We start from the raw sequence: 13,255 nt of genomic DNA on the forward strand, positions 1-13,255 counted from the left end.
GGTGGAGGAAAGCCATTTTCCCTTCTCTACAGACATATAGATGGTAATATAACGTAAATTAAAATTCAGTTGTATAGAACAGTTTGTAAGTTTACAAGTGATTGTGCATAAAGAATTTTCCAGAGTACAGGAATTATTCTTACAAATGTATCACAGCATGTGTTTTCATCTTCCTCTAGTTCTGCCGTAGCCCAATCAGCCCAAGACTAGGAGGGGCCTACCAGTAGTCCAGCAGGATGGGTTTGTTGATTCGTTTCAATAAAGGAGGTCACCAACCACAAGGATCATGGGGTATCTCATTAAACAAAGTAAAGGACCACGTTATTTTAGATATGAGGGAAGGGTGAAGTTTAGGTGAAATTTTAAGGAAGGAGTGGTTTTATAGATTGAAAGCAAAGCAAGGAGTCTTATAAAGGATCAACTATCAGATCTGGACCCAAATGTTCTGATCCTTGGAAACAACACAATCCAGATACATGGGGAATTTTTGTCCAGAAAGTCACCTGAAACTTTGCTTATGAGATGGAATGTGAGATTGTATGTCTCTGTTAATGTGAATTATGTATTCCCAGGAAGACTGGGATATTTCATTCTTATCCACATAGTTTAAAATAACAAATTTTCTGATATCTAAGATTTTAAAGAATAAAGTGTGTCAGTAAGAAAACAGTAATTACTCAAAAAAAGCAGGCCAGGCTCGGTAGCTCAGTCTGTAATCCCAGCACTTTGGGAGGCTGAGGTGAGTGGATTGCCTGAGCCTGCGGGTTCGAGACCCGCCTGGGCAACTTGGCGAGACCTCATCTCTACAATAAATCAAAAATTAGCCCAGCATGATAGCGCGTGCCTGTAGTTCCAGCTACTTGGAAGGCTGAGGCGGAAGGATCACCAGAGTCCAGGAGGTCGAGGTTGTGGTGGCCAGGAGCGATCACTGTACTCCAGTCTGGGCGACAGAGTGAGATTCCAACTCAAAAAAAAAAAAAAAAAGGAGTCTGTTATGATACTTTACAACTGCAACATGTACTTAGGTAAATTATTTTTATATCTATAATTGGATTGTTTTCTTTCCCTGCTATTTTAGTCTAATGAAGAACCAGCAGATCTTCTTTTTTTTTTTAATTCAAAACTAATTTTTAATTTTCAGGTAACTCATCCTTTATATTACTTACTTATGTTTTTAATTAAAGTCATTTGTCTAATTTTATTGTTTGATTTGTTTTAAAGAGTTTTTTACAAATTTGTAATATAATTGAACACTTATATTTGCTGAAAACTCTCAGCAAGACAAAATACCCAGATTAACATATGTAAAACCCAAAGAAATATCCCTTTCATGTTCCAATAACTTTACAATTTAGTTGTTTCAACTAAATTCCTAAAAAGATTCTGAAACCATTTATTTAAAAAGATTTCACACAAGGTCATATCTTTCTGAACTAGCCCTCAGTACCCAAGAGAGAGTTAATAGTTTACCTTCTCCCAGAAGATTTATCCATACATAAGCAATTACTTAATAGCGAATTGTTTTCAGGATAAACACATCATGATGAGAAGTAGAGAAAAGGCAAGACATCAAAAAGGAAATTGACTGTAACTAGGACAGGACAGGATCAGAGCGAAAGGGCAAAAGGAAACAGAACAAGACAGATCAAGTTCCAAAGACTCTGGAAGATTGAGTTAATTAAAGAGTAATAAACATTAACAGAAAGAAGCATGCTATTAAGTAACAATATAACCAAAGAAAAGCAGAAAAGAGAGAAGTGCAAGGAATGATTGCAATGACAATACAGTATTTTTAAAAGACGAAAATCATGGAATAAAAACGTGAGGAAGCCGGGCTCGGTGGCTCAGCCTGTAATCCCGTGCCTTGGGAGGCTGAGGTGAGTGGATTGCCTGAGCCCGCGGGTTCGAGACCTGCCTGGGCAACTTGGTGAGACCTTATCTCCAATAAATCAAAAAATTAGCCGGGCGTGGTAGTGCGTGCCTGTAGTTCTAGCTACTTGGAAGGCTGAGGCGGAAGGATCACCGGAGCCCAGCAGGTCGAGGCTGCGGTGGCCGGGAGCGGCCACTGCACTCCAGTTTGGGTGACAGAGTGAGACTCCAACTCAGAAAAAAAAAAAAAACGTGAGGAGAGACAAGATCAAAAGACAGGGTTTGTAGGGCTTACAGAGTTTATGGCAGAAAGAATTGCAACTGGGTAAGTGAAAAAACTTAAGTCTTCAACATGTTCTGTATGGTGTTTGACAATGGATACATTTGTAATCACAAATTTGTGCTATATGATAGACCCATTATGGCATTCAATCAATACCGAAAATATCCTGGAATTCAGAAACAATTTTTAATGTAGCTATTTTTTTAAACAAATATTGCAATTTCTATGAAAGAATAATTGTATGTCTCCAAAATCACTTTCCAAATGCAAAAAATTAAACTTACACTCATTCAGTAAATTAAGAAAACAATTAACTTTCAAAAGATTAATCTAATTAATTTGAAATACATATTAAAAAGTAATTTATTTAAACATAATAAACCAAACTATTTATTTCTCTGATTTTTAACTCTTTTTAAGTCATATGCACAGAGTCCCACTTAAACCATCTTAGAATACCAAAATCATTCAAAAATAGACCTATATATGCAAGTTTTTAAATAATCATCACCTACTTCAAGCAAATATTAATTAGGTCATGGTATCTGACAAATTCAGCAGCATATTGGAAGTGAAATATAAAAATGCCATTTCATAATATGGTGCTGGATATTCTATTTATTTTCTAATTTTTATTTATCAAAAATGATTTTTAAATTTTGAGTATGGAAATGATGAATATAATTATTTTATTTACTTTACTCATAAAAGTTAAGATAAAATCACTTCTTACTAACAGATTTTCAAAACATGTTTTAAAATATACTTTAAAATCTGCCAATCACATATCATAGGGACCTCTTAGAAAAAAAGTATCTGGAAAAGCAGCAAGTTCTGTGACTCTTTAAAACAAATAAGTGTTGTAACTCTTTATGGCTGTGTAATAGTCCACTGTGTATATGTACCACATTTTTTTAATCCAGTCCAGTTTCTATGGGCAACACAGTTGGTTCCATTTTGCTATTGTGAACAGTGCTGCAATAAACATAACGTATGGACTTCTCAGCAACTTGGATGGATTTAGAGTCAATAATACTCAGTGATCTATCACAGAAACAAAGAACAGAGTACCACTTGCTCTCACTCATAAGTGAACCCTGAACATTTATCATAATACTATAAGAAAGGGGTTGGCAGTAGCAGGATACTGATGGGGTGTGGGGGAGGGAACACAGCATCAGTAAGGGTACCTGACCTCAAACCAGGCAAAGTGAGGACCAAAGGGAGGCCCAAACTTTACCTGTATGATGTCCCCTAGTATACCTAATCCCGAATTATACTCCACATCCTTAAAATAAAATATATAAAAAGTAAAAATTTTAAAAAAATTTTTTAAGTGCTGTGACTCTGGAATATGACATCCAGAATTGATAATGATGGCACCACTTTGGATAACTTCTTAACTTCTTTGTGTTTCAGTTCTCTCATGTGTAAAACTAGTAGGATAATAATAAAAGCAAGCTAATAGGCTTTACAAAGATTGTGTTAGATAATAAGCTAGTGATTGGCATGTTGCCATTCTGTATGTTGACTATTGTTAGCTGTTCTTGTGAGTTTACATTTACATTGGTGCTCCTGACTGCCTTTTTAAAAAAGAACAGCTGGATAATACCGAAAGACACTAACATATGTTGGCTAGCCATAAATGATACAGATGTTGAAACATCACCTGCACATACATTACTTATGTACCTAATCCTGACTTGTACCCCACATCTAGATGCTAAAATAAACTAAATGAATAAATAAGTAATAATTCCAAATACTAAAAAAAAGAAATGTGTAAAATCCTTTATTTAGCATTTATGGCTAAGGAGCATTTTTTCTTTGTATTTCTTATTGTTCTGTCTCATCCATCAGTGTCTTAAGACACCTTTTTTCTTTATTTGGATAATTAATTCATAATCTAGATTATTTTACTATTATAGAGGAGGAAAAAATTTTTTTTCTTATATTCATCTTAGGTTCATTGACTGGAACCCTGCAAGTTAGACTGACAGATTAACAAAAGAAAAACAAACAGAAGTTTATCAACAAATGCATCACAGGTACACGCAGACAACTCAGGAATAAGTATCTCAAAAAGGTACTAGAATTGAGACTTATGTAGCATTTTAACAAGAGAACAATAAACGCATAGGGAAGTGCTAATACAAAGGAAAGGAACTTTTCTTCCGGGGACAAACTGTGGGAAGGTAGATATATGGAGAAACTAATGGAAGGTAAGGATTATTTCAGCAAGGTTCACTACTTAAATTTCTCTGATGCCTTTCTCTGGGCTGATAAGAGCCTAGAGTTGTCTTTGATGACTGAGAAATCATCCTGTCCCTCCTGGTAGAAAGGGAGGTTTTCTTTGTTTTTGTTGTTTTGTTTTGTTTGTATTTGTTTTGTTTTATTTGAGTCAGAGTCTCACTCTGTTGCCCAGGCTGGAGTGCAGTGGCACGCTCACGGTCACTGCAGTCTCGACCTGCTGAGCTCAGGCAATCCTTCCTCCTCAGCCTTCCAAGTAACTGGAACTACAGGCATGTGCTACCACACCTGGCTTATTTTTTGATTTATCATAGAGACGAGGTCTCACAAAGTTGCCCAGGCTGGTCTTGAACCCCTGGGCAATCCTCTCACCTCAGCCTCCCAAAGTGCTGAGATTAACAGGCTTAAGCCACCGCGCCCAGCCCAAAGAGGTTTTCTTCGTATCTACATTTTTTTTTTCAATTGCCTTCAGTTCAAAATAATTCTAATGCCAGAAGAGCATATTTTGGAATGGCTTACTCTGAACCCCTTTATTATCCAACCAAGAAAATCTTGAAGAAGTAATGTCATCTCCCTGACCTAAACAGATTCTTTACGAGAGAAAGAGATGGATGCTGGATCCTCTAGTCAAATGTGAAATGCAGAATCACAAGCCCCACCCTAGGGGAATGAATTGGAATCTGCATTTTGACAACACCCTTTGGTGAGCCTCTTAGAGCTTGAGAAGCAGTGCATGAAAGATCTTTCTGCCAATGTATATATCCACTTATTCTGTAGACCCATTCTGTAGTCTGAATGAGCTTGTTGACACTGGATACATGAAATAAATGTGAGGTTGATGAAAGAAATGACACTGTGTTGGTGAGTATAAAAGTATAACTTTAGGAGGATAGAGAGAGGGAACATTCCTACTCATAAGTGAATTCCTAAAGGCACCAAGTCCTCATTGTCTTTGTTCAAAAATCTGTCTCCCAAATGTAGGTTCCAGTCACCTGCATGCTTGACACTATGAGTTTCCCAACTGATCTTCTAATTTATAGGCTCTGTTCTCAAATGCACTATTTAGAAATAAACTATGATTTTAAAAAAATAATAATTTCGAAATGATTTTCTGTCCTGAGTCTGTTTTCACTCACTTCCAAATGAGTATCAGGGTTTTCTAGATGCAGGAAACAGCTGTCTTAACTGCATTGTTCAATATGAAAGCATGTATTCTGATAAGAAGAATGTATCATATTAATATTTTTAAACATGAAATAATCAAAAGACAAAAATAATTTTGAAATTAATTATTTTTTAAATTTTTGTTGACTTCTGAACACTATTTATGAAGAAAAATCTTATAAATTAGAAGATCAATTTAGAAGCTATAACTGTCAAACAAGAATATGACTTGAACCCAGGTTTGGGAGGCCAACTTTTAAACAGAAACAAAATTACATGTTTTCATTCAACAGCTATGGAGAGTCTTAAAAAACAGTGAACTGAGTCAGCATAAAATGGTCAGCTCTTTGTGGGTTTAGATGTAACCTATGACAAAGCTGGGCATGGCTTAGAAAGGGACAGTAAAGGCAGAGAGACTGGATTTGAATATTGGAGCTGAGTGTTAACTATCAGTGCAACCTTTGCAAAATCACTAAATTTTTTGCTCATTGGTTTCCTAAGCTGTTGACTGGTTGTAATAACACGTCTAATTGTTTCATTAAAATAACAGACATTAAATAAACCTTCATAGAACAGACACTCAACAAATGTTAGGTATCTCTGAACATCTGCATTCAATTATTGGTGCTCTTTCATGAATCTATGTCTTTTTATCTGTCTAGGACTGTGTGTCTGGATCAAAGGGCTCAGTGCAGAGCTTGTTTCCTGGTTTAAGTCTATAATGGACACAGACAACAAAACTCTACTCCAGGACTTTCTCTTGCTGGGCTTCCCTGGGTCACAGGCCCTTCAGCACTCTCTCTTCACGTTCTTCCTGGTGATGTATATCCTCACAGTGGGGGGAAATGCAGCTATCTTGATGTTGGTGAGCACTTCGCACAGGTTGCATACGCCCATGTACTTCTTTCTGAGCAACCTCTCTTTCCTAGAGATTTGGTATACCACAGCTGCTGTCCCCAAAGCGTTGGCCATCCTCCTGGGGAGAAGTCAGACCATATCATTTACGAGCTGTCTTGTGCAGATGTACCTAGTTTTCTCCTTAGGCTGCACAGAGTACTTCCTCCTAGCAGCCATGGCTTATGACCGCTACCTGGCCATCTGCTATCCTCTGCACTATGGGGCCATTATGAGCAGCCCGCTCTCTGTGCAGCTGGCCCTGGGCTCCTGGGTCTGCGGTTTCCTGGCCATTGCAGTGCCCACGGTCCTCATCAGCAGCCTGTCCTTCTGCGGGCCCCATGCCATCAATCACTTCTTCTGTGACATTGCACCCTGGATTGCCCTGGCTTGCACCAGCACACAAGCAGTAGAGCTTGTGGCCTTTGTGATTGCCTTTGTGGTCATACTGAGTTCATGCCTCACCACCCTGGTCTCCTACGTTTACATCATCAGCACCATCCTCAGGATCCCATCCGCCAGCGGACGCAGCAAAGCATTCTCCACGTGCTCCTCCCATCTTACTGTGGTGCTCATCTGGTACGGGTCCACGATTTTCCTTCACGTCCGCACCTCCATCAAAGACACCTTAAACCTGACCAAAGCTGTCCACGTGCTGAACACTGTGGTGACTCCAGTTCTAAACCCCTTCATCTATACGCTCCGTAACAAGGATGTAAGGGAAGCTCTGCTGAAGAAGTGGAAGAGACAATAAACTTCCTCCAACACTTCAGATGTCCTCCACATCTGAACAGGGATTCCATTGAGAATATGGAGGAACAGGGCAAATCTTTCTTGATACACAACCAGAGATTAAAAAAACAAAACCAATGAAGAAGCAAAACAAACAGTACAAACAGCTGAGTATACTTGGTCTACATTCTCATATAGGAGAGAAATGGGAATTTTTTTATATATGCACTCTGGACTTTTTTTAAGCCAAAAAATATTGTACATTGATTAGATTTGTTCTTGATTTTGCTTTATACAATTGGGGCACATATGCAGTAAGAAAGGTATTTCGGTAAATAAACTAAATTCTTGTTTCTTTTTTAAGATTTTTTAAATCACCTGAGTGGAAAATGTTGAGAAATCTATTTGTGAAACAGGGAATATAAGAGATATGTAAACTGGGCTCAGTGGCTCAGCCTGTAATCCCGCACTTTGGGAGGCTGAGATGAGTGGATTGCCTGAGCCTGTGGGTTCGAGACCCTCCTGGGCAACTTGGCGAGACCTCGTCTCTATAATAAATCAAAAAATCAGCCGGGCGTGGTAGCGCATGCCTGTAATTCCGGCTACTCGGAAGGTTGAGGCGGAAGGATTGCCGGAGAACAGCAGGTTGAGGCTCCAGTCTGGGTGACAGAGTGAGACACCAACTCAAAAAAATAAAAAAGAGATATGCTTTAAAGGTTAAATGGATAAAAACCTAACAAACTAGAGAATGTGCAGTTATTGCAATCTAGTATTTGTTGATATGATAGGGTAAATTAGATTCGTATGGAAGAAGAAGCTGATAATTACCATGGGCTACGTTTGTTTCACAAAAATAGAGAATAAAGCAATCCAAAAAGTAAGTGATGAAAAGCAGATAAACAGGAACTCAGGGCAGTTTGAATAAAACTATAGATGCGCTGAGCATAACAATGCATTGGCCTTAGAAAAGGAAAACACTAAGGACTCTGACTATTATAAGCACAGAGGAACAAAATAATTTCCTTTTCAACCATTGACACCTGAAACGCTCCCTTCCCCACCCCCTCCCCCTACCCCCTGGCTGTTTTTCTGTGGCTGCAGGTACTCCAGCAGGTTGAACTGGGCTGCAGATAGACTGTCTTGCTCACATTGGCTCAAACACATACAAAGTGGATTGCTTCTCACAGAAGTGCCCAGGGGCTGGGTGGCAGCTACCCCCCTTAGACCTTATTAGTATGCTTTATTTGAAACCTCTCCTGATTTCGAAAGTGCAGTGCAGTAAGGTAGAATGCAAGAGCTATATGTGTGAAGGAAATAGATGTTTTATTGTGAGATACACATTAATTTTCAAAAGGCATGTCTATGTTGCTGGTGCCATAAAGAAACCCTGCACATCTGGTCTGTTCCCCTCATTTATTAACTCTGAGCATGAGTTTCCAATATGTGGCATTCCTAACAGTGCTTTGTAGGGATTTCTAAAAATCAAAATTCCTAATAAAAGTCAGATTATTACCCTCTGAAGATAAATAGCATTCTGTTTCCATAGGTAAATCCCCAACGTTCCAAATTCAAAAAGTAGTTTTTACTGCCAATTTCAGTGAATATTATCTTCTGCTCACCTCATTATACTGAAAATGATTGAAATTGCTAATATAGCATTAATATAGGGTCACGAGGTAAGAACTGTAGAAGAGGCCTGAACCCTGCAAAGCTGTAGCTGTGGTTAGAAATCAACAACTCTGCTGTTTCTAAGCCTGCTCTCCTCCTCCTATGACTGTTTACACAGCCACTTCACTAAAGAAAAGTTGATGGTCTTCATGCCCTGACCCCTGGGGAGAGGGAAGCTGCCAAGAGGCTGATAAACAGATTTCCTCTTAAACAACGGGCCTAAGGTCGCCCAGATCTCCTTGATGGCATCCAGAAGTTTGATTGACTGAGGATATGAGCAGCTCTAGTCTCCAGGGACCCCAGCTCCCACACACCTTCCTTTTAAACTGCCTCCAAGATAGCTCACTGCCCAGGGATCAGTAGATGGTCCTGGGACTTGTTTTATAGAGATTCTCTACTGTAAAACCTAAAAATGGTGTTTGAGAAGTTTTTCAGACTTTGCACTCTGATGAGCTTGAGATCCCACCCAAACCTAGGACACATACAAAAAAGCAGGCTTCCCTGGGTCCTGTGACCTCCTCCCAGAAACCGGCTCTACACATGAAGACAGTTTTGACACCCCCATGACATCATCCCAACCAATCAGCAGTGCCTGTTCCCTAGCCTCCTCTCCATCAAATTATTCCTTTACGAATCCTAGACTAAAATTCTTGGAGATGGATTTGAGAAACATCTCCCAACCTCCTCGCTCAGCGGCTTTGCAAACTGTTTCTCCACTGTAACAGCCATGTCAGTCTCAGTCTTTCTGGGCAGTGGCCATAAGAATCCAGTCAGACAAGAAGGTAGTCTTCAGCTTTTAAAGTGAATGGATCAGCTTGACATGAAATGGCATCCAAGATTTAATATTAAGTGAAGGAAGTAACTGAGAGTGAACAGAATACATTTATTAATTCAGGTTTTTTCTTCCTATGTTGATTAAAAAGCACACTCTACATAAGCATAATTTTTATAATAAATTATCAAGCAAATATACTTGACTGCTGGATGTTTAGTTCAGTTTTCTTTCTTCTTTTTTAACCTATAATTTATGAAAAAGATAAATTTTATAAACAAAACATGTTATTGTTGAGAATTTTCTCCCAGTGATAAATTACCAGAAGTAGATTCAGAAAGTCATGGTAAAGACTTTTTTAGTTCCTTAATTTATTGTGCCAAACTTATTTTTAAGAAAATGATATAACTGCATGGGACTTCAAGTTTGCAAGGCCTGCTTCACAGCATCCTAATCTTGTGAAAGATAATTTGGGAGTATTTTTTCAATGTTTTCACATTGATCCACACAAAAAAATTATTAAAATTTTCAACCTTTTAACTTTGGGGATTTTAACTTTTCAGAATTTTTAAAATGTAGAATTAATTGGTGATTATGCATTTGTACAAAAACTCATATTAAATTTTAAGAGACTGAATACACAGACAATGGACTCCTGGAGAGCTTCAGGATGGGCACATGTCACCAGAAAGACCCAGCCATGGTTAGAAGCTTGGAACTTTTATCTCCATCCTCCACCCCACCCCATTGTCCAAGGAGATTGTGTTAATAATCAATCAGGCTTACATGATGAAGCCTTCATAAAAGTTCTTAAACTATAGATGTTGGAGAGCTTCCATGTTGGTGAACACAGCCATGTGCCAGCAGGGTGGTGCATCCCAACTCCACAGGGACAGAAGCTCCTATACTCCAGACTCTTCTAGACCTTGCTCTATGTACCACACCACCTGGTTGTTCATCTGTATGCTCTATAATAAACCTGTAAATAAGTGTTTGCCTGAGTTTTAAGTGAACCATTAAAACAAATGGTTAAAACCAAGGAGGGAGTTCTAGGAACTCATGGCTTATAATCAGCTGGTTAAAAGTACAGGTTATGATCTGGAATTTGAGATTGGCCTCAGAAATAGGGGCAGTCATATGGAACTGAGTCCTTAACCAATGGGTTTGACACTAACTCAAGGTAGATAGTGTTCAATTTTTTTTTTTTTGAGTTGGAGTCTCACTCTTGTTGCCCAGGCTGGAGTGCAGTGGCATGCTCACAGCCACCACAGCCTCGACTTACTGTGCTTAGCCAATCCTTCCACCTCAGCCTTCCAAGTAACTGTAACTACAGATGAATGCCACCATGCCAAGCTAGTTTTTTGTGATTTATTGTAGAGACAAGGTCTCACCAAGTTGCCCAGGCTGGTCTTGAACACCCAGGCCCAGGCAATCCTTTCACCTTGGCCTCCCGAAGTGCTGGGATTACTGGCTGAGTCACCGTACCTGGCCAAGTGTCAGAATTGAAACCTAGTTGCACCTAACCCCAGTAAGAATGGCCATCATTAATAAAACAAACAACAGATGCTGGTGATGATGCAGAGAAAAAGGAACACTTCTAATTTGCTGGTGGGAATGCAAACTAGTACAACCTCTTTGGAAGACAGTGTGGCAATTTCTGAAAGAACTAGAAATTGACCTTCCATATGACCCAGCAAGTCCCCTATTGGGAATATACCCAGAGGAACTCAAATCATTTTACAAAAAAGATACCTGCACACGTATGTTTGTTGCAGCTCTACTCACAATAGCAAAAACATGGAACCAAGCATACTGCCCATCGAAGCTGGACTGGATTTTTTAAAATGTGGTACATATACACAATGGTATATTACACAGCCATAAAGAAAGACAAACATATGGACTTCGCAGCAACTTGGATGGATTTAAAGTTGATCATACTCAGTGATCTATCACAGAAACAAAGAATAGAGTACCATATGGTCTCACTCATAAGTGAACATTGAACAATTACCATAATACTGTAAGAAAGGGATTGGCAATAGTGGAAACTGTCAGGGGAAGGGGGGTGGAAGTGGCAGTTGAGGGAAACTGCAAGGGGAGGGAAGGACACAACTTATCAACAAGGGTACCTACATAATCAACATTTGTATACCTAACCCTGAATTTTACTCCACGTCTTTATAATAATTTTTTAAAGTCATCTTACTGTCTTTAGTGTCCTCCCCAGTCATAATCTTATAAACTTGTATGGTTGAAGTGTCCGTTCTATATATACATTCCCTATATGGGGACAGAAGGGGTGTGTGTGTGTGTGTGTGTGTGTGTGTGTACGTGCATGCTTGGGGTAGAGATTGGGAAAGGGAAAGTGAGAATTTTTGAAATAGAAGTGAAAGTGCAGGAGATCAAGTAGCAGCTACCTTGTATAACCATACCACTGATGAAACCATTTAATAAATCAAAAAACATTTTAACAAGTCAAAGATACATGTTATGATCTCAAACATAAATGTAAACACTTAAATCAACGTAAAAAGGCATAATTACTCAGCTAATAGAAGGGAAAGATGAAATAATATGAAAGATGAGAGAGAGAGAGAGGAACATAATATATAGGTCAATAGAATGGAGATGTTCACAAATGAAGCACAAACGTATCAGAATTTCAATTAAATGCAAAATTTTTAAATGCTGAAATTAAAATACTAACATTGACAGATTTTGTTAAAAACAAAACTGTATTACACTTACATATTTTCAAATGAACACAAAGAAAAGATGCCAGTATAAATATATAAAAGGTATACCATGCCAAACCAAACCAAAAAGAAAGTTGGTATAGTTATACTACCTGAATACATAGCTAATAAGGCAAGCAACATCTCTAAAGCTAAAAAGGAACCTGACATAGTGACAGAGGTGCCCTTCCACTGCAAAAATATCATAGAACTAGTTCTCTGTGCTTACAATAGTACAGCTTCAAATGATAGGTTAAGTTACAACAAATCCTAATCATACTGAGGTATTTAAAATCAAAGCCGAAACTTCACCCGCATGAAACTTTCTTGTGAAGTTAATCCTCACTTGTACCCCACAACTCAACCCAACTTAAAAGTAAAATAAAATAAACTGTCATGATACCAGAACTGCAAACAGGAAAGGACCTATTTTTTCTCCCCAACCTTACAGTCTTCTTCTGCCGCCCCCTAGTGACAGAGCTCACATAGTGCCAGCAAGCGTGCTGCAGTGTGGTTTCCGGGTCAACCCAGTCCAGCACCACAGAGCAGAGTGCATAGAGGTGGGCATGGAACCAAGAGATTTAAATAACTGGCTGAAGTGTTTTAGTGCTTATTTCCACCAGATGCTCTTCTCTTCAGCCTTCTACACATACACTTACTTTCAGGTTATTCTGATTCATTGTCTAGCCATCACATCTTGAACTGTTCTATATTATTTTAATGTTTTTACTCAAAGTGATATATTGACAATAATAGTTTATCACTATGAAAAGGAGCAGGCTATTTTACCTGTTAAAAATATTACTAGCCGGGCTTAGTGGCTCAGCCTGTAATCCCACTCCTTTGGGAGGCTGAGGTGAGTGGATTGCCTGAGCCCGCGGGTTC

At 38.7% G+C, this 13,255-nt stretch overlaps 1 protein-coding gene across 1 annotated transcript; it reads left to right on the forward strand.

Moving 5' to 3' along the window:
• The first annotated feature begins 6,251 nt into the window (after nucleotides 1-6,251).
• LOC103249628 (olfactory receptor 6F1) lies at nucleotides 6,252-7,228 on the forward strand. Its single transcript, XM_008048244.1, has one exon. The coding sequence runs from the start codon at nucleotides 6,288-6,290 to the stop codon at nucleotides 7,212-7,214; it is 927 nt and encodes a 308-aa protein (XP_008046435.1). The 5' UTR covers nucleotides 6,252-6,287; the 3' UTR covers nucleotides 7,215-7,228.
• The last annotated feature ends 6,027 nt before the right edge of the window (nucleotides 7,229-13,255 follow it).

The sequence above is a fragment of the Carlito syrichta genome, unplaced genomic scaffold (assembly GCF_000164805.1).
Source record: "Carlito syrichta isolate Samal-C Ts95f unplaced genomic scaffold, Tarsius_syrichta-2.0.1 Scaffold123258, whole genome shotgun sequence".
Taxonomy (NCBI): Eukaryota; Metazoa; Chordata; class Mammalia; order Primates; family Tarsiidae; genus Carlito; species Carlito syrichta.